The sequence below is a fragment of the Ornithorhynchus anatinus genome, chromosome 1, assembly GCF_004115215.2.
Source record: "Ornithorhynchus anatinus isolate Pmale09 chromosome 1, mOrnAna1.pri.v4, whole genome shotgun sequence".
Lineage (NCBI taxonomy): Eukaryota > Metazoa > Chordata > Mammalia > Monotremata > Ornithorhynchidae > Ornithorhynchus > Ornithorhynchus anatinus.
In genome coordinates this window covers 104679124-104705551 of record NC_041728.1, presented here as the reverse complement: position 1 = coordinate 104705551, position 26428 = coordinate 104679124, and the positions used below count along the sequence as shown (strand labels likewise).

The 26428-nt window shown below is 48.6% G+C and overlaps 1 protein-coding gene and 1 non-coding gene across 3 annotated transcripts in view; both read right to left on the bottom strand.

The window, feature by feature from the left end:
* Window positions 1–15553, bottom strand: part of PLOD2 (procollagen-lysine,2-oxoglutarate 5-dioxygenase 2) — a 113882-nt gene extending 98329 nt beyond the window's left edge. For both annotated transcript variants that reach the window (XM_029068137.1, XM_029068138.1), the window contains exon 1: window positions 15356–15553. In XM_029068137.1, the coding sequence (XP_028923970.1) occupies window positions 15356–15470 (115 nt within the window). In that variant the 5' untranslated portion in view covers window positions 15471–15553. The remainder of the gene's footprint in view (window positions 1–15355) is intronic.
* Window positions 15554–20568: 5015 nt separating this feature from the next.
* LOC114816967 lies at window positions 20569–20706 on the bottom strand. The gene has a single exon (XR_003764784.1). It is a non-coding gene; the product is annotated as a small nucleolar RNA SNORA7 (small nucleolar RNA).
* Between the last annotated feature and the right edge of the window lie 5722 nt (window positions 20707–26428).

Here is a 26428-nt window from a genome sequence, read left to right as displayed (position 1 = left end):
GGGATCTGGGGGTCAGGGGAACCTCACTGGGAGAAATCCTGGAATGGCCGTCCACATCAATGTGGGGCGGGGTAGCTCATGTATTAGATGCGTGCGGGCCCTCATGGGAGTACGGAGAGGCTTCCAAGACTCCCTCAGGCTTGGAAAGGCCACTGGTAGAGGCCAGGGATGCCCAAGTCGGGAAAGAAGGAGAAAGAATGGCTGCCATGGCGGGCTGGCCATTGTGAGTAACTTTACAGATAGCCACCGATTCGGCCATAACAGCGGAGAAAATGAGAGTACGGGCGCTGGAAAACTAATTGCAGATGGATGGTAAGGGATATGCAGAAAGCCACCTTGGTGATGGCGACGGGACTCGCCAATCAGAGGGAGGAGAAAGAGGGGCAGATGGAGAAACTGACATGTCAATTTGTGAAGCTAGGAGGGGGAAGTTGAACAAGAAGAGGGTCCGCAGAGCGGTACGCCATTCGGATTGGGACCCCAAGGCATGGAACCCTAGGGAAGAAGAGTCAGATGACTCAGTCGAAGTGATTGAGGATTCTGGTAAGGAGGAGGACCAGGCACGATGCTGTAGAGTGCAGGTCCATCCTCTACTCTAGGTGCCAAGCGCTGGCAGAGCAATTGCTCCCAAATGGGGCCCCCATGGGAGGGCCCATTACAGAGAAAATGACCAGTCAGGAGTACATGGCGGATGAGCTTATCGAGCTTGCCAAGCCATTTAAACAGCATCCACGCAAAACAATAGCCGCTTGGTTGGTGCGGCTGTAGGACCTGGGAGGAGATAGCATTTCCCTATTGGGGATGGAGGCGGAAAAGCTGAGCAGTATTACCTCCCACCCCGCCATACAGCAATGTCTCCACAATGCCCAGCCAGTGCTGGGAAATCACTCCCTCATCGATTGGCTTGTTAGTGCTCTGAGAGAGGCATGGCCAAATGAGGGGGACCTCCCGGGGCTGCCCTGTATGTGGAGGACTTTGGAGGATGCCCAGGCTGTCTTGAGGGAACTGGGGATGACGCAGGCAGTATATGCCACCACTTTACACGGGCCCAACCGAGCTGTCTTTACGGAGGGGATGAAGAATAAGCTTTTGTCAATTGACTCGCAGGAATGGCACGGGTCCCTCATATCCTTGCTGAGCCCCATGGTGGGACAAGACATGGGGGAAGCAATAGCCAACCTAGGGGAGACAGAAAAGGGCTGTGACCGAGTGCGCTTTGTGACACAGGATAAGTCGGCAGATAGGGCCGGGTCAGGCGGGAACCGGTCAGGTGTCAAGCGCTCCGGGGGACGGGATCCTGACCACGTGACATGTAAGTAAGTATGGTAAGATCTGGTGCAAGCAGGGATAGATAAAGCACAGATTGACGGACAACCAAATGTGGTTCTCATAAAGCTATGGAAGGACTTAAGACCTGAACAGCAGTTCCGCAGGATCCCGACTGCCCCTCCCTGGGAGGAAACAGAGGGTAGCCGCAAATCCAAAAGGGAGATCATAGAGGAAATGGATGATGGTTGGGTGGCACCAGCCCCCCTAGACTAGGGGTGGGGCTGAGGTCGCCCCAGGGTACAGGCCATTGAGGGTGACCAGAGGTCCCATGTTGCCCTGACCATCCTTTGGAGACCCCATAACCAGGAGCAGACATGGGCTCTGGTGGACACTGGGGCAGAATGTACCCTCATACATGGAAACCCGGAGCGACACTCGGGATCCTGGTGACTATTGATGGCTATGGGGATAAGGGGATCCGAGTAAAATGAACCCCACTGTGGATGAGCGGTGGGGCAGACCCCTCCTAAGGAATATGTAGTGTATATATCCCCTGAACCAGAAAACATATTAGGGGTAGATATTCTCGCAGGAGGACTCTACAGAATACCGCCAGGGAGTTCCGCTTGCGAGTGCGAGTGATTAAAGGCGGTACTGAGAGGGAGTGAGAAATGGGAACCTGTATGGCTCCCAGCGCCCCGTCGAGTAGTCAATACCCGGCAGTAACGGATCCCCAGCAGGAAGGAGGATTTCTCAAAGACAGTAAGGGTGTTAGAGGAGACAGGGATCATACGGCCCGCACAGTCTCCTTTTAATAGCCCTGTGTGGCCGGTCCAAAAAAGGAACAGGTCATGGCATATGACAGTAGATTACCGGGAACTGAGGTGGTACCGGAGATGCACTAGTCAGTGCCGAGCATCGTGAACATACTGGAGGATGTGGTGCTAAACCTGGGAACCACTCATGTGGTGCTGGATCTTGCTAACGCATTTTTTAGTATGGCCATTCGGGCAACTGTGCAGGATCAATTCGCATTCACCTGGGAAAGACAGCAGTCTTTCTGCCATGGGCTGATAGCGTGCGATCTGAAGAAGGGGCCCGCTCTCCCAGAGGGAATCACTTGGTTTCATTATATTGACAATGTTATGCAAACTGGTTCGGATGCCACTGCCTTGCAAGCCTGCCTGAAGATACTGATAGAGCACCTCCAGGAACGAGGATGGGCGATAAACCCAACAAGGTGCAGGGACCAGCATCGGTGGTCCAATTCTTGGGGGTCACCTGGTCGGGTAAGAGCCGCCTAATGCCAGAGGCGACTGTAGATAAGATACGTGCACAAGGGCCCCCGCATAGTGTTAAGGAATTGCAGGGGTTCCTGGGCCTGGTGGGATACTGGAGATCATATATTCCTCACCTAGCCCAGTGCCTGCAGCCATTTTACCGCTTGGTACAAAAGCGGGCAGGTTGGAATTGGACAGTAGATGCTCAGGAGGCGCTCAAGAAGGCCAAACTGTAGGCTGGGCAAGCTCAGGCGCTGTAGGCTCCAGAGTCCCTGACCCCCATGACGCTGGATGTCAGCGTTAACTCGGATGGGTTCGGGTGGGGCCTGTGGCAGCAGCAGGCAGGAGCCACCGTCCCGATCAGATTCTGGTCCCAACTAAGGAAGGGGGCAGAAAGCAGGTAGTCACCCATTGAACAACAATTCAACAGGTAGAGCCCCTTATGAATATGGTCCCCGTCGTGGTGCGGACCACGTATCCCATCAAGGGGTGGATCAAGGGACTGTTTGACCGACCGAAGTTGGCCATGGCACAGATGCCTACCCTGTGCAAATGGCATGCGGATCTGCAGCAACTGGCAACCTTCTCAGCCAGTCCCATAAAGGCCGAGTTGCATGCCCTAGTAGGGCCAGTGACTTACTTGTCGGATATGGGCCATATTTCCGACCCACCCCCAGGGGCCAGACAATATTCAAGAAGGGGTTGGGCCAATCCCACAGGAGTCCTGGTACACAGATGGGTTGTCCTCCAGAATCGGATGGCACTGGATATTTTAACTGTAGCTCAAGGAGGCCCTGTGCCCTGATTGGGCCAGAGTGCTGTATATGCATCCCAGATAATACCCAAAATGTCACACCGCGTTAGCCCAGGTGAATCAGGCGAGAGGGGAAATTGCGGAAATTGGAAAGAATGATTCATTCACCACATGGCTAACGAATTTGCTTGCTCATTGGTGTACTTTGTTCTTCACAATAATCATTTTAATACTATTCTTGCTTCTAGTATGCTGCGGGATATATTGCTGCTGCGGCATCACGTTCCAGACGACCTCTGCAGGAATGAACAGAGCTGCTGATCCCTTATTTTAGTTAGCATTTATTTACCCCTGGGCATGCGATAAAGGATCTTTGCAGAAGAAGGGAATGCGTTAGTATTGTTCAGGTGATGTCCTTGAAGGGGTGGAGTGTATGGTCAGACTCCATGGGAAACATTTGGGCTAGCAGAGTCAAAGCCAACCCCCACCCAATCCTGTCTCGTTAATTGCACAACACCGGTGTAGCGCCAACCCCGGGCGGGAGGAAGACGGATCTGCCGGAGGAAGGAGGCGCCACAGCAGTAACAAGACCGTACGGTGAACGACCGCCAAGGACATACTGCCTCGCGAACCTTGGGGCCCCAGGGATATCTGAAAGGGAGCATTGAGCCAGGTGCCCTTTGCCCCCCCCCCCCCCCCCCCGAACAGGGCTCCCTTGTTCTTGGCACACCAGAGGGGATATAAGGCAGTGCGTGTGAGGGGACGGTGCAGTGTGATCTCTCCAAGTCTGCCGGCCTCCACGGACTGTTCTGTAGGTAAGCCCCACCGCATTCTACTCTAAATAAACCGTCAAACTGGACTTATCCGCCTCTTTCTTCGGTATTCCGTTACAATTGATATATGGGGAACAGGCAGTCTACACAGGCTCCGGTCCCTCCCGGTACACTTGGGTAGCTATAAGGTAATCATATCCTCTGATAGCTCATCACTGTCTCCACTTTCAAAGCCTTACTGAAGGCACATCTCCCCTAAGAGACCTTACCTAAGCCCTCATTCCTCATCTCCCACTTCCTTCTGTGTTGCCCTTGCATTTGAATTTTTACCTTATTCACCTTTCCCTCAGGCCATAGCACTTATAATAATTAAAAGTAATTAATAATAATTATGGTATTTCTTAAGCTCTTACTATGTTCTAGGCACTGTACTAAGTGTTGGGGTGGATGCAAGCAAATCAGGTAGACACAATCCCTGTCCCTCGTGGGGCTCATAGTCTCAATCCCCATTTTGCAGATGAGGCAACTGAGGCATAGAGAAGTGAAGTGACTTGCCCAAGGTCACACAGCAGACAAGAGGCGGATGCATATATATCCATAATTTGTTGATTAATAGTAAAGTCTGTCTCTCCCTCTATACTGTAAGCTCATTCTGGGCAGGAAACAGTTCTACTGTTATATTGTACTCTCCCAAGTGCTTCGTACAGTACTCTACACACAATGAATGCTCAATAAATACCACTGATTAATTGATTGAATAAATGTGGATAGTGAACAGGAGCTATGTGGACAGTCAATGTGTCACTTGCTTGTTTTAAACTTTCAAAGTGTTTAATAGCATGACTGTTGTAATAATAATAGTGTACTGTGGTTACTGTGATATTTCTAGAGTACTATGTTCCCAGCATTGTACTAAGTGCTGGGGTGGACACAAGCAAATCAGGTTGCACAGAGTCCCTGTCCCACATGGGTCTCCCAGTCTTAATCCCTACTTTACAGATGAGATAACTGAGGCACAGAGAAGAAATCTGACTTGTCCAGGGTCACACAGCAGACGAGTGGCAGATCTGGGATTAGAACCCAGGTCCTTCTGACTCGTAGGCCTGGACCCTATCTAGTAGGCTATGTGGCTTAGTAGGCACTTATCCATACTGCTGCTGCTGATGCTGTGAGTAAGTGACCCTCCCAAGAACAGCTCGGCACTCTCTCCATCCAATAGCCAAGTAAATCCATCACCTGAAATCCCCAAGGTCCCTACTCCCGACATGTCCTACGCACATTAGGCCATGAGGATTTAAGCTGCAGAATTGTGTACTACTCTGCTTTTTCTTCACCCAGACGGCCAAGCGAGTCACCTGGGACTTTGCCCACCTTCATTTATTCATTCATTCAATTGTATTTATTGAGCACTTAATGTGTGCAGAGCACTGTACTAAGCACTTGGAAAGTACAATTCAGCAACAAAGAGAGACAATCCCCACCCACAACAGGCTCAAACCTTCCCATTGGGCCATGCAGGGCCCTCAGCTTCCTATGATTAATTATACTTGTAGTAATAATAGTAATAATAATGGTATTCATTAAGCGCTTACTATGTGCTAAGTACTGTTCTAAGTGCTGGGGCAGATACAAGTTAATCAGGTCCCATATGAGGTTCACAGTCTAAGAGGAAGAACAGGAATTGAAACCCCATTTTGCAGATGAGGGAACAAAGGTACAGAGAAGTCAAGTGACTTGACCAAGGTCACACAGCAGACAAGGGGGGGAACCTCTGACTCTCAGACCTGGGTTCTATCCATGAGGCCCCGCTGCTTCCTCCTCTACTGAACCTCTACACTGCCTTCGCGGGTCCCCATCCTGGCTCTCCTCAACAACACCAAGGAGTCACCATCCCAACCTACTGCACCATCCCGGTGGGAGAAACAGCCGCAGCTTGGGGACACCTCCATAAAATCTCAATCGGATGCTGAGATGTTCACCCTGGCCACAGTTATTACTGTGGACTCTGAACCACAAAGAGCCTGAAATTCTGCTCTTCTAGCCACAGCACCCTACTGATTTTTGTATTTGTTTTATGTACCCGCCCATGCTGCAATGCTTTGTTTCATCTCTTCTTACGTATCTGTCACCAGTCACTTCTCTTCCATTATATTTTTAGATTTTAAGCCTCCTGAGGGCCAGGGATCATTGTATATTCTTTCCCAGTGTTCTGCACACAGTAAATGCTTAATATTCGTTTTGTCTTATGAGGTCGAGTCATGGCCGACCCATAGCAACTCCATGGACACATCTTTGCAGAATGCGCTACCTCCATCTGCAATCATTCAGATAATGTATCCATAGTTTTCTTAGTAAAAATACGGAAGTGGTTTACCACTGCCTCCTTCCATGCAGTAAACTTTAGTCCCCGCCCTTGACTCTCTCCCATGCCGCTGCTGCCCAGCATAGGTTAGTTTTGACCTGTAGCAGATTACCTTCCACTCACTAGCCACTGCCCAAGGTAGGAATGGCAAGGATATGCCTCTGCTTGACTCTCCTTCCCGTAGTGGAGACTGGTAGAGTACTGGAAACTCTCCAGGTGCGCCTCTGAGAGGAACTTAATACTAGTACTACCATATAAAACTTTTCCTCAGAAAAGTGTATTTATCATCTAAGAAACAACTCAGTTTATCACTAATAGTCCTTAGAATAACAAAATAAAAAAAAACCCACCAAAATAAAATTACAAGAAAAATATCTGGAACATTTACTTCAAATGTAAATATAAAAAGAGATACACAGAACAGCAGGAAACCTGCCAAATAAAACAACAAAGACATAAAAGAGAAAAGGAAATCCAACTAACCAATTTGAAAATCCATGGTCTGGTTGAAACAAGGATAAAACTCTGGCAATATTTAAGGGGTGTCTACAATGTTGAGACACAATAACACTAGTACCACTAGTATGAAACTGGCCCCATTAGAGGGTTGTCAGAAGGAGTCATTCAAGTTACAGCTTCTGTTTCATTTTGGACCTGTAGGCTTAGGTGAAGGACTGAAGGGGTGAAGTCCAACGAAACTAATCTCTGAACAGAACAAGGCCTTAAAGTGACAGAGGTATGCTCCTGCTGAAAGATGAAATTTGTAAACTAGTCAAACTACAACAGCTGGAAATATCTTATCCTGCATGAAGATCATTCTCCTTTCTGTGCACTGCTAAGTCATTTTTATCCAGGGTCAAAAACTTGAAAAACTGCTAAAACATCATTCAGGAGCACAGATGAATGAATAGTAAAATAAAAAATAATAGTGGCATTTGTTAAGAAGTTACTATTTACCAGGCACTGTACTAAACACTAGGGTAAAATGCAAGATAAAAATAATAAACAGTCCCTTTCTCACAGGCGACTTACAGTCTAAGTAGGAGGGAGTACAGTATTGAATCCCCATTTTACATTTGAGGGAAGTGAAGCACAGAGAAGTTGAGCGACTTGTCCCAGATCATTTAGTAGATATGTGGCAGAGGCAGGATTAGAACCCAGCTCCTCTGACTACCAGGTCCTTGCTCTTTCCATTAGGCCATGGTGCAAATGAATGTGAATCATAAACAAAGAGTGGTGAAAGACAGATTTCATTTTTTACTTCTATAATTTGACAATAATGATTTTCTCCCCTAAAGAGAAGAAATCTTATACTGTCCTTACCAGTATCTTAATCTCTCATAGGAATAATTCAGTCCCAGTTCTGGGGAAAGTAAACTTTTTAAGATTCTAGCAATTCTAGGAATTATTAAAATATTCTGCAAAAGATTGTGCAATGCAAAGAGATTTCCTCCCTACCAATTTTCCAAAACCTTTCTTCACTCACAGTGCAAAATGAATTCAGGGTGCAAAATATCAGTTTCCCATTATTCATCTTCCAGTTACCTGAAGTAAATACTAGCCGATTTTACTCCAGCAAGCTTCTGTAATTTCTGCTCAAAACATGAATAAGTCCATTCTGCCTCATTACCAAATCTGTAAACCTTTCCCTCTGAATTGGTAAAACTATATATTTTAGCATCAGAGTTATTCTACACACAAAAAACAAATTTCTCTGACTAATGTGTAAGAAATAGTTTCCCAGCAGTCCTCAGATTTATGATATTGTTGAAAACCACCTCTTATTGAAACACTGTGACTCAGAACTAATATTCTTTTAGGAAAAGTGTTATAAAATGGGGGGAATTGGTTCCCGACAAAGATCTAATACCCTATTTTAACCAAAACTATCCAAAATTGTGTACTCGCGTACAGTGGAAAAATAACACTATATTAATAATGTGTCATAGAGGAATCCTCTGTTGCAGAGCCAAATTTCCCTCACTGAAAGTAAAAGGGACAAGTGGAGCCACCCTAGTGAAACTGCCTGCTGTTCAAAAATCCTCCCCTAAGGGCTTAATTCAGTGCTCTGCACACAATAAATCTCAGTAAACACCGCGGATTGATGGATTCACCACTCCTTGGTCTCTCCCATCCTCTTAAATTTTCTATCCACCCCTCTCTATTGTCCATACTGGTTTCTAAAAATGTATCCTCATTTCCCATAAAAACACAAAATTGCCATACATGCAGGTTTCCTTATTTCCCATAAAAACACAAGCTGGCCATACATGCTCCCAGATTTAGCAACATAGGAGAAGTTAAAGTCAAACTGTAAAGCTGAAACTCATGTGCTGTAAAGCTGAAAATATCTTTTTTTTTTTTCTAAATTCATATCCTAGGTGCTGCTTGTTGTGACAATCTGTGTTTCTCTGGAGGGACCACTGACCCCACACATTCCACTTGCTCCAAAACCTTGAGCTTCCCCACTCAGATCCCTGAGACTATGGGTGCCCCTGCCAAAAACGGGTAACTCAGCAGCAGGAATAAAAGGGAGCCTGTGCAACTAAATAAAATACCAGACATAAAGGTCTCCATACCAGACAGGAGAGAGACCAAAAGTCAGACTAGTGGTATAAAACCAGACGGATGGCTACTCAAAGGCCTGTTTGTATTTGAAGTGAAGATTTCTTCCATGCCCTTCATTATTTATATAAAACTGGTCTCTTCCGTATGTATTTAAAAACTTTACAAGTTGTTTTAAACTCATAGGCTATTTAACCAAATTCAGAGAGAGGTCCCTTGTGGGGCCTAATTTTCCTTCACAAGTCATTGTTTAACTATGAGTAATGCTTTTGATCAAGCTTACCTCCTTTTATAGTATTTGTTTTTAAGATAAAGTGGTTATAGCTATCTGTGATTAAGGGAAGTATAACAACAATTACAACAATGAGAACAATACAAGATAGATCCTAGCCCAGTGATTCTGTGACCTCCAGTCAAAATAAAAACAACAATAATAACAATAGTACTTGTGAAGACCCCTCAGGGTGGCACCTGGAGAGTCTCCAGTACTCTACTAAGGGAGGGAAAGTGAAGCAGAAGCATACCCATTCCATTCCTAACTTGGCCAGTGGCTAGCGAGTGGAAGACAATTTGCTACAGGCTGACTCACCTGTTCTGGGCAGCAGTTGCATGGGAGAGAGTCGAGGGCAGAGACTCAAATTTACTGTGCGGAAGGGAGGCAGTGGTAAAGCACTTCCATATTTTGACCAAGAAAACTCTCTGGATCCACTACCAGAATGACTGCAGATGGAGAGCGGGGTGTTCGGGCAGAGATGTGTCCGTCGTGTCGCTTTAAGTCGGAAATGACTCGATGGCATAAAACAAGATTTGTGAAACACTTACTGTTTGCCAAGCATTGTTCTAAGTGCTGAGGTAGAAACAAAATATTCAAGTTGGACAAAATCCCTGTCCCACACGGGGCTCACAGTCTAAGTAGGAGGAAGTAGGATTTAATCCTCCTTTTACAGAAGAGAAAATTGAGGCCCAGGGAAGTTGTTACATGCCCAAGGTCCTACAGGAGACAAGTGGTGGAGTGGGGATTAGAACCCAGGTCCTCTGACTACCAGGCCCAGGCTCTTTCCATTAGGCCACACTACTTCCTGTTATGTGACTAATTGGTTACTTACCCCAGCCGGGTCTGCAGATTATATTGTTATATTGCTAAATTGTATTCCCCCAAGTGTTTAGTACAGTGATCTGAACACAGTAAGTACTCAATAAATACAATAGGCTGACTGACACCCTCAAGACTGCAAACTCGCTGTGGGCAGGGAATATTGTTATACTGTACCCTTCCGATCGCTTAGTACAGTGCTCTGCACACAGTAAGTGTTCAGTAAATATGACTGACTGACTGACAGGGTGGGGCAGGGAGCACTGCCATAGAGCAGTTGAGGGCATAACCATTTTCTCACTCATCTGTGGCCTATCAGATGGGCTCCTGGGAGGAGGTTTCAATGACCTCAACCACTCTTTGCCTCAATTAATCCAGATCAACTCACACACACCCAAAGGCATATGAAGGTATAATGTGTATAACACTTAGATGGAAAGCTCCTCGTGGGCAGAGAAAACGTTCACCGATTCTGTGATACTGTACTCTGCCAAGCGCTTAGTGCAGTGTTCTGCACACAGTATATGTGTGCTCCGCCACTTGTCAGCTGTGTGACTGTGGGCAAGTCATTTGACTTCTCTGTGCCTCAGTTACCTCATCTGTAAAATGGGGATTGAGACTGTGAGCCCCACGTGGGACAACCTGATTCCCTTGTGTCTACCCCAGCGCTTAGAACAGTGCTCGGCACATAGTAAGCGCTTAATAAATACCAACATTATTATTATTATTATGTTCAATAGATACCACTGTTCGATTGATTGACCTCCAGGTGATACACATTTAATTCCAACAGTGAAATGCCAAGGTAGGTGAACAGTATACTTTCACTATGCCACTTTTCAGAAGATGATTGATACAGGGAAGCATCGATGGCAGAAATTCACCACACTGGTGATAGAAATCAAAATGGGTAACAGACCTCCACATATTCTGCAGAGCCAGACTACTACCATCTGTGCCAGCTCACCTCGGACTTGTTCCAACAGAAAGTATACACAGGCATCACGTGACAGCTATACCAGTGTCAGGGATGACTCTAGGACACCTCACCTGGAAATCTCTCCACCTAGCTTCTCTGCTCTGCACGCATGGAGAGGGCCAGGGAGAGATCCCTTGTCAAAGCCCCAGGAACAGGGAAAACGACTCTTGTCTTTGGCACTGCTTTTAAATCAATCAACTGTATTTATTGAGCACTTCAAGGAGCTTCTTGCCAGCTCTGCAGGACCTGGCCCTTTCTGTTTCCTGGAGGAGGAGCAGCTGGCAAGGAAGGACCACGAATGAGGATTGAATCTTCGCCCTGTTTCCAAATTGCTGGCTGAGCCAGACTGGGACAATGGGTCCTGTGGTGCTTTGGGTCTCCAGCTTCCTCCTCAGACAGAGCAGGTCCAACTCAGACCACCCCCAGGCCCAGAAGCCTGTCCGAGAGAAGGCTCCAAGAGGAAGTAGTGGAAAACTGGCTACACCCTATCCAAGGTCGAGGAGCTACAGTGTGCCATGGGTGTGGAGCCGAGGCAGGGTTTGGACAATAACAATAATAATGGTACTTTTAAGCGCTTACTAGGTACCAAGCACTGTTCTAAGGGCTGAGGTAGATACAAGTTAGTCAAGTTGGACACAATCCCTGTCCTACATGGGATTCGCACTCTTAATCCCCATTTTACAGATGAGGTAACTTAGGCCCAGAGAATTGAAGCGAATTGCCCAAGGTCACACAGCAGACAAGTGACAGAGGCAGGAATAGAACCCTGGTCCTTCTGACTCTAAGGCATGGGCTCTATCCACTAAGCCACGCTGCTTCTAACAGCATCGAGTCTAGGACACTCAGACTCTGAGAGAAGGAGAGCCCAGGTGAAGGGGTGAGGAAGGAAGGTGTGGTTCAACGTCTGTCCCAGCTCAGGTGTGGCAGCTGGTGAGGCCACTTTCAAGGGAAAGGGAAAGGATGAGTATTAGACTAGGAGCCACGAGATATAAATTCTTAAGGCTTGCTGTCAGGAAAATGTTCAGAATCTGGCCCGTCAGAAGCCTCAAACACAGCAGGATGTGCCTTGCCAGCAAGGCCAGCATGCTGACATTTAAAGGAAGGGAGGCCCCCTAACTGGCTGCTAGGTGGAGGTGGTCCATGACACGGTTGTCTCTATATGTTGCCGAACTGTACATTCCAAGCGCTTAGTACAGTGCTCTGCACATAGTAAGCACTCAATAAATACTTTCGAATGAATGACAGTCACAACTGCAATAGCCTCGGCAGATAAATGAGTTCCAAGATCAAACAACATCACAGGAAAATCTGTACTACGTCTCTTCCCCCTGCTTTGAAAGGTATCTGAGTCCAGTCTGACCCCTGTTATTTGGCTCTGGGCCAGCTGCAGCCGTGGCAGAGCTCTGCCGGACAGGGGGCTCAAAAATTTCTAAACTACCTCTTCCCCACTTCCCATCTTCCTGCTGTTTCGCCTCAGACTGCAATTAAGCATGAGATGTCCATTCCTGATGGAGCGAGAAGGAAACAAGAGCAGTGATCAGTGTCAGGAGCCAGCAAAGTAGTTTGCTCTTCCAAGTGTTTCTCCAAACTTGTTCATCTCCCTCCCTGACCAGGGGAACATTATCAAAATTCCAGGAAAGAGAGGGGCCGTCCGAGGGCCGTCCGAGGACTTTAAGGAGCCCCAGATTCCCTCCACCAGCACTGCCTGCCTACTGGCCCAGCCCCCCTCTTCTATATCCTGGCTTCGGCCCACAATCCCCTTGCCAGCTCAGACATAGGGCAGTCTGACTTCTCACCAGTTTCACCCTTTGAGGGTCAAACTCCACTTTAGCCAACACCATTAATAAGCCCAGTCCTACAGGCCGAGTGACCGCCTCATCAGAAGTACATGACGGCTAATCCACCAATTCCCTTGCTTATGGATCGGGGTGTCCTCTGGGTTTTCAGATCAGATTCTGTATCAATTCATTGCATTATCCCAGGGGGTTCCTAATATTCTCCAGATTTTAACAAGCCTCATCATTGATATTCCTTTACTCTGATCCCACACACAAGACACATTTCTTGGGCAACACAGTGAAACTCAAAGCCAGGACTGTGCCCCAAATAAGGTCTACGAACAGAGCCACTGAAGCTAACCAAGTGGTTCTACAGTGCATTGCTCTTAGGTGTTCAGTAAGTAGTATTATTACAATGACCTATGAAAATTGAGCTACATTCCAATCCACCATTAAAACAAACTATTTTTTTCAACACATCAGCCCCACCTGCCATCGAGAAGCAGCGTGGCTCAGTGGAAACAGCGCAGGCTTGGGAGTCAGAGGTCATGGTTTCTAATCCTGGCTCCGCCGCTTGCCAGCTGTGTGACTTTGGGCATGTCACTTCACTTCTCTGTGGCTCAGTTACTTCATCTGTAAAATGGGGAATAAAACTGTGAGCCCCATGTGGGACAACCTGATCACCTTGTATCCCCCCAGAGCTTAGAACAGTGCTTTGCACATAGTAAGTGCTTAACAAATACCAACATTATTATCATCTGCCATCTTTCCCACGTGCTTTATAATCTAAAGAAATTTCACTATTAAAACGAACAGATCAACAACTGAGCTTCATGTGGACTTCAGGCTTTTACAAACACATTGTTGGTTGGCATAAACAGATCCAGGTGAAGAAACACAGTTGTCCAGACTCAGAAACTCAGTTTATATTTGAGGGACCCAAAGAATTCATGAAATTCTCTGTTCCCAAACAGCCTAAACACACACACACACACACACGTAAAAACCCACCTCTCCTCCCCAAGACGCCACAGAAGCTGCCCATTCAGGCTAGCAGAACCTGAAATAACTGGAGTCTAGAGAGTTGTAGGCAGGGAATGCATCTGTTATACAGTATTCATTCAATCGTATTTCTTGAGCACTTACTGTGTGCTGAGCACTGTACTGAGCGCTTGGAAAGTACAATCAGCAACAGATAGAGACAATCCCTGCCCACAACAGGTTCACAGTCTAGAAGACTTTCCTAAGACTTTAGTACAGTGTTCTGCACACAGTAAGTGCTCAATAAATAGGACTGGTGAATTCACTCATGACCAGTTTCCCCCGTCTAGGTTTGCTGAGCCTCCTCTCACCAACCAGCCAGGCCACAACGCCATCCGTAGTCACTAAATTCAGCCCTGACGGAGGTTTCCCCACACTGAAAGCCAGCTAGAACAGACAGGGGCCCTATTAAGGTCTGCGAAGGGGACAAGGAGCCAAAGAGTATTCCCAGATTTAAAAGGAGAAATAAAAATCGGTCTAGCAGGAGGATATTTTAAAAGCATGATCTAACGCCAGGCGACTATTCCGGCTCAAAGTCAAAGCACTGGGGATTCCGCAAGGCTCTTCCCCACTCGGGTGGCACCAGAAATGTTTGGACAAACACGCGTTGGGCTGCTCTTTGAACTGGTGGATGTACAAAGTTTTGTCTTTCGCCTCTTGGACCAGCTATCACCCCTCTGTCCAGAAACTCCGAACAAGGGCCGAGGAGGGGAGGCTTTTAGGCCTGGGCAGGGGAGAGGGCGGTGTGGAGGGGGGATGCCTGCCTCTGCCAACAGCCCCACCCGGATGGGGGATGGTGGGTGGGGGGCAAGAGGAGCCTGCTGGGCTGAAATCTACCCCTGGGTTATGATGGTTTGGTAGTGGAGGTGGGTCCGGGGGATCCCTGGGGCGTTGGGAGGAATGTGCCCCCAGGGGGGCGGCCTGGACGTCGAGAAAGACTGCGGAGAGTGGGTTTACCAGCGCTTAGAACAGTGCTCTGCACATAGTAAGCGCTTAACAAATACCAACATTATTATTCCGGGGGCCGGAGGGTCCCACCGCCCAGCGGAAAGTAGAAGACGCTGCCCTGACTGTGATCCCGTCACTGGGCAGGGATTGTCTCTATCGTACATCCCAAACGCTTAGTACGGCGCTCGGCACATAGTAAGCGCTCAATAAATACGACCGAATGAACGAGAAGCGGGATGGCGAAGGAGGGGGGCGGCCAGGCCACGGAGAGGGGCCAGGGCAGTCAATCATTCCTTCGATCGCATTTAGTGAGCGTTTCCCGTGTGCGGAACACTGTTCTAAGCGCTTGGAAAGTCCAATCGGGCAACAGATAGAGACCATCCCTGCCCCACACCAGGCTCGCGGGCTGGAAGGGAGGAGACCGACCGCAAAAGAAAACAAGTAGGAGGGTGGAAATGGCATCTGTAGAGTCGGGGCGCAGGATGGAGGGAGTGGGGGTGGTGGGGGGCTCACCTGCGGGGAGGGCTGCGGGGCTCTGGGCTCCGGAGGGCAGGAGGAGGGTGGCCAGGGCCAGCAGAGGCAGGAGGTCAGTGGCCCGGGGCTTGGGCCGGGGCCGGTCCTGCGTCATCTTCGCCCCGGAGCCGTCCAGGACTGGTCTTCGGCGGGCCCGGGAGGGACGGAGGAGGACGCCCCGGACCCTGGGATGGTTTGGACGCCCCTGCTCCCCACGCCCCCTCCCCACCCACCCCCCACCCCCCGGACTTCTCGCGAGAACTCGGGGGCTGCTCTCCCCCTCCCCATTCCCGACCCTTTCCCACCGGCCTCCCGGGAGCAGGAGGAGGAGGATCCTGGAAAACCGGAACGGCAAACCAGGACCGGCCCGGAGGAAGGGGCATCATTCCTTCGCCCGTTCAGAGCAGAGCGCTGAGCTAAGCAGGGGGTGCAGAGCGCTGAGCTAAGGGCTTGGAGTGCATCCCCGGATCGGTCAGTCATTCGATCGTATCGATTGAGCCCTTACTCTGTGCAGAGCACTGGGCTAAACGCTTGGAGTGCATCCCCGGATCGGTCAGTCATTCGATCGTATCGATTGAGCCCTTACTCTGTGCAGAGGACTGGGCTAAACGCTTGGAATGCATCCCCGGATCGGTCAGTCATTCGATCGTATCGATTGAGGGCTTACTCTGTGCAGAGCACTGGGCTAAAGGCTTGGAATGCATCCCCGGATCGATCAGTCATTCGATCGTATCGATTGAGCCCTTACTCTGTGCAGAGGACTGGGCTAAACGCTTGGAATGCATCCCCGGATCGGTCAGTCATTCGATCGTATCGATTGAGGGCTTACTCTGTGCAGAGCACTGGGCTAAAGGCTTGGAATGCATCCCCGGATCGATCAGTCATTCGATCGTATCGATTGAGCCCTTACTCTGTGCAGAGGACTGGGCTAAACGCTTGGAATGCATCCCCGGATCGGTCAGTCATTCGATCGTATCGATTGAGGGCTTACTCTGTGCAGAGGACTGGGCTAAACGCTTGGAATGCATCCCCGGATCGGTCAGTCATTCGATCGTATCGATTGAGCCCTTACTCTGTGCAGAGGACTGGGCTAAACGCTTGGAATGCATCCCCGGATCGATCAGTCATTCGATCGTATCGATTGAGCCCTTACTCTGTGCAGAGGACTGGCCTAAACGCTTGGAATGCATCCCCGGATCGGTCAGTCATTCGATCGTATCGATTGAGGGCTTACTCTGTGCAGAGCACTGGGCTAAGGGCTTGGAATGCATCCCCGGATCGATCAGTCATTCGATCGTATCGATTGAGCCCTTACTCTGTGCAGTCATTCGATGGCATCGATTGAGCGCTTACTGTGTGCTGAGCGCTGGGCTACGTGCTATAAATGCATCCCCGGATCGATCAGTCATTCGATCGTATTGATTGAGCGCTCCCTAGGTGCAGCACACTGGACTAAACGCTTGGAATGCATCTCCGGATCGGTCAGTCATTCGGTCGTATTGATTGAGCTCTCCCTGGGTGCAAAGCACTGGGCTAATAATAATAATAATGATGTTGGTATTTGTTAAGCGCTGACTATGTGCAGAGCACTGTTCTAAACGCTGGGGTAGATACAGGGTCATCAGGTTGTCCCACGTGAGGCTCACAGTCTCAATCCCCATTTTACAGATGAGGTAACTGAGGCCCAGAGAAGTGAAGTGACTTGCCCGCAGTCCCACAGCTGACGTGGCAGAGCCAGAATTCGAACCCATGACCTCTGACTCCCCAGTCCGGGCTCTTTCCACGGAGCCACGCTGCTAAGCGCTTGGAATGCATCTCGGGATCGGTCAGTCATTCGATCGTATTGATTGAGCGCTCCCTGGGTGCAGAGCGGTGGATTAAGCGCTTGGGAAAGTACGATTCAGCAATAAATAGAGGCAATCCCGGCCCACACCGGGCTGACAGTGTTGGGGGGTCCGATGGAGGAGCCCCCAAACCCGGGACGGGACGGCGGGGGTCCTGGGATCCATCCGATTAAACTGTGAGCCCGTCATTGGGCAGGGATTGTCTCTATCTGTTGCCGAATTGTACATTCCAAGCGCTTAGTACAGTGCTCTGCACACAGTAAGCGCTCAGTAAACACTATTGAATGAATCCCGGCCAGCCAGCCAAGCTAACTCGGTGGGTGGGTGGGTCTGGTTTGGGGGGCGGGGGAGTGGGGTGAGTGTCTCCCGTTTTGTTTTTTTCCACTCATTCGTGCATTCAGTGGTATCGATTGAGCGCTTACTGTGTGCAGAGCACTGGACTAAGCGCTTGGGAGAGTACAACACGGTAATAAACAGAGACAGTCCCTACCCACAAGGTCCGGGACCAGGCGGTCGGGGGCGGTGGGGAGGGGTACGTGAGGCTGGTCACGTAGAGCAGGGGCCGGGCCCGGGGAGGAGGGGGCCGACACCCCTCCCCCTCTCCCCAGCAGGACACATCACCACCACCACCCCTCAAAGACCCTCCTCCCTCACACTCCACCCCCTTCAAGACCCTTCTCCCTCCACCCCACCCCCTGCAAGACCCCCTCCCTCCCACCCCACCCCCTACACAAAACTCCCTCCCTCTCACCCCCTTCAAGACCCTCCTCCCTTCCACCCCACCCCTTCAAGACCCCCCTCCCTTCCACCCCACACCTTCCAAGACCCCCTCCCTCCCACCCCACCCCTTGCAAGACCCCCTCCCTTCCACCCCATCCCCTGTAAGATTCCCCCTCCCTCCCACCCCACCCCCTCCAAGATTCCCCCTCCCTCCCACCCCACCCCCTCCAAGACCCCCTCACTCCCACCCCTCCCCCTGCAAGACCCCCTCACTCCCACCCCTCCCTCTGCAAGACCCTCCTCCCTCCCCACCCCCTTGAAGACCGAATCCCTCCCCTCCTGAGCCCTGGGGTGAGCATCACCTCCCCCCCCCAAAAATAACCTTGGGGCAGTTACCCCTCCTTAGTCCCACCCCAACCACCTCCATAAAGGGGCCCGACCCTAACCCTCCCATCCATTCATTCATTCAGTGAATCCTATTTATTGAGCCCTTACTGTTTGCAGAGCACATAATAATAAAAACTGTGGTATTTATTAAACCTTTACTCTGTGTCAGGCACTGTACTAAGCGCTGGGGTGGATACAAGCAAATAGGGTTGGACACAGTTCCTGTCCCACATAAGGCTCATAATCTAAATCCCCATTTTACAGATGAGGTACCTGAGGCACCGGGTAGTGAAGGGACTTGCCCAAGGTCACATAGACAAGTGGCGGAGCCGGGATTAGAACCCTTAACCTTCTGACTCCCAGGTCCATGCTCTATCCACTACAGTATGCTGCTTCCCATCATAAACAGACACATTCCCTGAGCAAGATGAGCTCACAGATAGAGCCAAGTCAGCTGCCTGGATCAGAGTAGGCCCTTGGGATAGACAGCATTTTATCCACCAGCTCTGCAGCCCCTCCCAAGTTATCCCATCTCCTGACTGGCCATGTCTCTTGGGTCGGGGGTATTCATTCAATAGTAATTATTGAGCGCTTACTATGTGCAGAGCACTGTACTAAGCGCTTGGAATGAACAAGTCGGCAACAGATAGAGACAGTCCCTGCCGTTTGACGGGCTTACGGTCTAATCGGGGGAGACGGACAGACGAGAACGATGGCAATAAATAGAGTCAAGGGGAAGAACATCTCGTAAAAACCGATGGCAACTAAATAGAATCAAGGTGATGTACATTTTATTAACAGAATAAATAGGGTAATGGAAATATATACAGTTGAGCGGACGAGTACAGTGCTGAGGGGATGGGAAGGGAGAGGGGGAGGAGCAGAGGGAAAGGGGGAAAAGAGGGTTTAGCTGCGGAGAGGTGAAGGGGAGGTGGTAGAGAGAGTAGAGGGAAAAGAGGAGCTCAGTCTGGGAAGGCCTCTTGGAGGAGGTGAGTTTTAAGTAGGGTTTTGAAGAGGGGAAGAGAATCAGTTTGGCGGAGGTGAGGAGGGAGGGCGTTCCAGGACCGTGAGAGGACGTGGCCCAGGGGTCGACGGCAGGATAGGCGAGACCGAGGGACGGCGAGGAGGTGGGCGGCGGAGGAGCGGAGCGTGCGGGGTGGGCAGTAGAAAGAAGGGAGGAGAGGTAGGAAGGGGCAAGGTGATGGAGAGCCTTGAAGCCTAGAGTGAGGAGTTTTTGTTTGGAGCGGAGGTTGATAGGCAACCACTGGAGTTGTTTAAGAAGGGGAGTGACATGCCCAGATCGTTTCTGCAGGAAGATGAGCCGGGCAGCGGAGTGAAGAATAGACCGGAGCGGGGCGAGAGAGGAGGAAGGGAGGTCAGAGAGAAGGCTGACACAGTAGTCTAGCCGGGATATAATGAGAGCCCGTAGCAGTAAGGTAGCCGTTTGGGTGGAGAGGAAAGGGCAGATCTTGGCGATATTGTAAAGGTGAAACCGGCAGGTCTTGGTAACAGATAGGATGTGTGGGGTGAACGAGAGAGACAAGTCAAGGATGACACCGAGATTGTGCAGGCCCGAGAGACGGGAAGGATGGTCGTGCCATCCACGGTGATAGAGAAGTCTGGGAGAGGACCGGGTTTGGGAGGGAAGATGAGAAGCTCAGTCTTGCTCATGTTGAGTTTTAGGTGGCGGGCCGACATCCAGGTGGAGACGTCCCGGAGGCAGGAGGAGAGGCAAGCCTGAAGGGAGGGGGAGAGGACAGGGGCGGGGAGTCCCCTAGGATGGGGCGGGGGGGTGATTAAACTTCCCACTCCACTCCCCCCCCCCCCAGCATGTGAAACAGAGGACAAGAACAAAAAGAAATGGGGACCAATTCTGTATCTGGAAAAGGGGGTTGGAGTCGGGCTGGGGGTGGAGGGGTGGGTGTCAGACTCTGGTCCATTGATCCTAAGAGAACCTGGAGAGGGGCCAGAATAGACCAACTAAAATGATGGGAGATAAGAAACAATAACTCAAATTGAAATCAGATGGCATTTGATTGTTGTTGTCTTATGCTGTCGAGTCGTGTCTGACCCATAGTGATGCCATGGACACCTCTCCCAGAACGCCCCACCTCCATCTGCAATTGTTCTGATAGTGGATCCATAGAGTTTTCTTGGTAAAAATACGGAAGCGGTTTACCATTGCCTTTTTCCGCGCAGTAAACTGAGTCTCTACCCTCGACTTGCTCCCGTGCTGCTGCTGCCCAGCGTGGGTGAGTTTTGACTTGTAGCAGAGTGCCTTCCACTCACTAGCCACTGCCCAAGCTAGGAATGGAATGGGTCAGCTGCTGCTTGACTCTCCCTCTCATAGTCAAGACTGATAGAGTACTGGAAACTCTCCAGGTATGACCTCGAGAGGTGTGACATTTGATACTCCTGATAATTCACATCAGGACCCACCACCAGTTCTGTTTTACTTGGTCTCCTCCTTAATCTCTCAACTGCACTTTGTGGAACATGGACTCTGTGTCCAGTCTGCTTATGTTGTATCTATCCCAGCACTTACTAGAGTTTTTAGCACATAAGCATTGAACAAAGAATATTACACTATTATTTTTATTATCCTCTCATCTCTTCGATCTCTTTTACGAACTGCTGCCTGGATCATCTTCCTAAAATAATAATTATTATTATTACTAATAATAATAATTTTGGTATTTGGTAAGTGCTTACTACGTACCAGGCACTTTCCCAAGCCCAGGGATAGATACGAGATAATTGGGTTGGACACAGTCCCTGTCCCACTTGGGGCTCACAGTCTCAATTCCCATTTTACAGATGAGGAAATTTAGGCACAGAGAAGTTAAGTTGCCCAAAGTCACACAGCAGAGTGGCGGAGTCAGGATTAGAACCTATGACTTTTTCTGACTCCCAGGCTTATGCTCTATCCACTAGGCCATGCACATATTGTGGAACATATCACTCTGCTCCTTAAAAACTTCCAATGATGACCCATTTTCTTAGCAACAAACAAAAAAACTCCAAACTGGATTCCAGACCCTCCACCAGTTCTCTGCTTACAAATTTACTTTCTTCGCTTTCTAAACCCAGGTCACAACTCTCTCCCAATCTTTCCTAACTATATCCTGCTTTTGGCTCTCCCCTTGCTCACATTATTCTCCAAACCCCTTAAGTGAGCCATCTACCCCCAACTGCCTCCACTTCTGCCCCTCAAATTCTCAACTTGACCCCTTTCACTCCCCTTGGCTCCACCAAAACTGCCCTCTCAAAGGTCACCAATGACCTCCTTCTTGCCAAATCCAATGACCTCTACTTCAATCTAATCCTCCATGATCTCTCAACTGCCTTCAACACTGTGTACCATTCCCTTCTCCTGGAAACGTCAGCCAACCTCAGCTTCACTGTCCCCTCCTGGTTCTCCTCTCTCTCACCACTCATTCCCAGCCTCTTTTGCGGCTCCTCCTTCACCTCCCACCCCTTAACTGTGGGAGTCCCTCAAGGTTTAGTTCCGGTTTCACTTCTTTTTTTCATCTACACCCATCCCCTCAGAGAATGTATTCACTCTCATGGTTTCAACTACTGACCCGGGCCGCTGACGTGGCTCTATCTGTGAACTCATCGTGCTCAGGGAATGTGTCTGTTTATGATGGGAAGCAGCATGGTGTGGTGGATAGAACACTGGCCTGGGAATCAGAAGGTTATGGGTTCTAAACTCAGCTCCACCACTTGTCTGCTGTGTGACAACTCTGGGCAAGTCATATAACTTCTCTGTGCCTCAGTTACCTCATCTGTAAAATGAGGATTAAGTCTGTGAGCCCCACATGGGACAACCTGATTACCTTGTATCTACCCCAGCTGTTAGAACAGTCCTTGGCACGTAGTAAGAGCTTAACAAACACCATAGTCATCATTCTCAAGAATCACCAGTGGTTGCCTAGCCACCTCCACATCAAACAGAAAGTCTTTACCATTGGCTTTAAAGCATTCAATCATCTTGCTCCCTCCTATCTTACCTTTCTGATTGTCCACTACAGCCCAGCACATTCATTTCACTCCTCTAATACCAACCGACTCTCTGTACCTCGATCTCACCTCTCTCACTGCTGACCCCTCGGTCCCATTCTCCCTCTGGCCTGGAACTCCCTCCCCCTTTATACCCGACAGACCACTAACTTTCCCCACCTTCAAAGCCTTACAGAAGTCACATCTCCTCCAAGAGACCTTCCCCAACTAAGCCCTTATTTCCCCTACTCCCTCTTCCTTCTGCATCACCCTCACACTTGGATTTGTACCCTTTTTCACCCCACCCTCAGCCCGACACCACTTATGTACATGTCCATAATTTATTTATATGAATGCCTGTCTCCCCATCTAGACTGTAAACATTCTTACAGATAGAGAATATGTCTGCCAACTCTGTATTCCCCCAGGTGGGTAGAACAGTGCTCTGCATACAGTAAGTGCTCAATAAATGCCAGACTGATTGATTGAAACTCTGGGAAAAGCTCAGTGGTGCACTGTAGCAGAATGTTGTACTCTTTTCTCACTGTTATCATGGCTTTTGTTTCCCTCCAAGATATGTCCTAGAGCTGTGGACATGCAAGCTGGGGGACTGATGGGAAGAGCTAGATTCATCAGTTCTCAGATATAGTAGTGGGGATTAGGCACAGGTGTTATTATTACTATTATTATGGTATTTGTTAAGCACTTTTTGTGTGCCAAGCACTGTTCCAAGCACTAAGGTAGATACAAGGTAATCAGGTTGTCTCATGTGGGGCTCACAGTCTTAATCCCCATTTTACAGATGAGGTAACTGAAGTAAAGAGAAGTTAAGTGGTTTGCCCAAGGTCACACAGCTGACAAGTGGCAGAGTCAGAATTAGAACCCACGACCTCAGACTCCTAAACCCGTGCTCTTTCCATTGAGCCACACTGCTGCTGGGGTAGACTGTAAGCTCATTGTGGACAAGGGATATGTCTGTTATATTGTTGTGTTGTACTCCCAAGAGCTTAGTACAGTGCTATGCACACACTGAGCTCTCAATAACTAAATTGACTGACAAGACAGATCTCTACAAATGGATTATCTCTATTGTGCATTTCTGAGGCTTCTGCTCTTCCGCTTTTCTGAATGTGCCTGTTTGGAGCCAAACCACACTACCTTTCCAAACTAAAATTCCAAACCCACACTATTTCTGGACCCCATCCAAATTTCCAGCTTAATTTCCCATCAAATCAATGGAGAGATCAACAAGTAGTTTCTTTCATTTGAATATATTATTTCAGAATCCACTGAAAGCTATCAGTTGGAACATAGCCAGAAGTGGGGTTTGGGCCATGAATGTGCCTACTCCATCCTGATTGGCCCAGATTTGGCCCTGTTGATCAGTACCACCTGGGAGCCCACAGCAGTCAGTCAATTGTATTTATTGAACTCTTAGTGTGTGCAGAGCACTGTACTAAGCACTACGGAGAGTTAGCAGATATATTCCCTGGCAACAGAGAAGTCCTCAGCCTGCCTGGGCATTGGGAACAGCCACCAGACTCCCCAGGGCAGGAGTAGTAAGAAGGGAAAGGACAGAGTGTGAGTGTGAGGTGGGAAAGAGTGCTGTACCAACTGTCAAGCAGCATGAGAAGGAGCTTGACCTGTTGGATTGAGCACCGGCCTGGGAGTCAGAAGGACCTGGATTCTAGTCCCGCCTCCACCATTTGTTTGCTGTGTGACCTTGGGCAAGTCATTTGACTTCTCTGGGTTCAGTTACCTCATCTGTAAAATGGGGATTAAGACTGTGAGCCCCATGTGGTACAGGGAGGGTGTCTAACTTGATTAGCTTCTCTCTTCCCCATCACTTAATACAGCAACAGGCACATGGTAAGCACTTAACAAATACCATAAAGATATTAAAAAAAAAAAAGGGCCACATGACCTGATGGAAAGACCACCTGTACTTAATTCTTGAATAGACGAGTACAACATCACTTCAAAGCAGCATGGCCTAGTGGATAGAGCACAGACCAGGGAGTCAGAAAGACCTGGGTTCTAATCCTGCCTTTGCCTCTTGTCTGCGATGAGACCTTGGGCAAATGAAGTGTGCAATTTCACTTCGAGTAAACACCGTCTTAAACTTAATGCCCTTAAGCATATCCCCTCCTATGATCGCAGGTGAGCCAGACCAAAAGTCTCCAAGTGAAGACTTAAATGTTGATACACCCAAAAGGGGTCCAGGCAAGATGCCTTCTAAAATCAGAAGACAATGGAATGATGATTAGTAGATTAGAGCCATTACATGGAAGAAGCTAGATGTAATGGTCAGCAAGCACAGTATAAAGACTAGAGGAGAATGCCTGTCACAGCTGCTGAGGGTTATCGGAAAGAACTACTGAGATATCCTGGGAGAGGGGATCTTCCGATGGGAATGTCTGAGCTAGTCTCAGCCCATACTTGGCTGCTCACTCTCCTCTGAAGGGAAGGGCAGGGACAGCCCGGGCCCCAGAGACCTCTTGGCCAGGGCACACCTGTGTCAGAACCGTTAAGGAGAAGCAGTGTGGCTCAGTGGAAAGAGCACGGGCTTTGGAGTCAGAGGTCATGGGTTCAAATCCCGGCTCGGCCATTTGTCAGCTGTGTGACTTTGGGCAAGTCACTTAACTTCTCGGTGCCTCAGTTACCTCATCTGTAAAATGGGGATTAAGACTTTGAGCCCCACGTGGGGACAATCTGATTCCCTTGTGTCTATCCCAGCGCTTAGAACAGTGCTTGGCACATAGTAAGCGCTTAACAAATACCAACATTATTATTATTATTATTAAGGATGTGAACACCGAATGGCACTGATCATCCTGCAGTAGGAAATTCTCAATGCCCCTGGTTTGAGGGCTTAAATAGTGTCAGAGATCTCATCACCCCTGGGTTGAGGACTTAACAGAAGCAGAATCGGTTGTGCTTGATGTTTTTCTGTATGCTAATAAATGTTTTCTTACTGTGATACTGAATATCGTTTCCCGAATTGTACATTCCAAGTGCTTAGTACAGATCTCCACACAGTAAACACTCAATAAATATGATTGAATGAATGAATGACTTCATTCTGTTGTAAAGTTTAGTCACGAACCCTCACCCCATCCCTAAATGACTCTATTGGGACTTAACAGAAAGTCACTTAACTTCTCTGTGCCTCATTTACCTCATCTGTAAAATGGGGATTAAGATTGTGAGCTCCATGTGGGACAGGAACTGCGTCCAACCCAATTTAAATGTAACCACTCCAGCGCTTAGTACAGTGCCTGGTACATAGTAAGTACTTAAATACACAATTATTACTATTATTCTCTAGCATAGCATATATAAGTTTCCAGGCTTTGAAAAGCATTTCAAAGTTAAGTTCTTCCCCATGCAGATTCTTGTCACAGGTCTTCCCTTTAGACTGAAAGCTCCTTGTGGGCAGAGAATGTGCCTACCAACCTCTGCTATATTGTAATCTCCCAAGCACTTAATACAGTGCTCTGCTCAATGTAAGTGCTCAATAAGTATGATAGATTAATTGAAGTGGAAATTTTTCATAAAGAAACACTCTCTCCTTTACCCTTCCTCACCCCCTACCTCCACAGCACTAATCCAAAATACTCCTTCATCTATTTAGGCCAATTCAGATAGGTGGTCTCTGCCACTGACAGATTTTCCAATACCCAGATCCTCCTTTCTTTCTACAGGAAAAAAAAAAGGCCCCCATAACTAATAATGTTTTAATTAAAAGGAGTGCTGTGAATCAAATTGTTCTGCATGTCACTTTATGAAACAGCTCTCCGGGTGACTAACTGGAAGTAATGTATACGATCTTTTCCCAATTACAGGGAACGGTATGCGGTCGGAAGAGAAATCGGCAATTGATATATTTAACAGCGAGACAAATCAACTCGCAGAATGAAACAATGGAAACTTAAATATCTTAGGGAAAGCTGACACTATTCAGAAGTGTATCACGTGGGGCTCACAATGATCTTGAGGCCTTCCAAAGAGCTGGGAAATGCATATTATGGCCTGTACTAGGAAAGGAGGGAAATGTCATTTACCATAAAGCTAAAAAGCAGACATATGAACTTCAAAGGTTGAGCCTATGCATGAGATA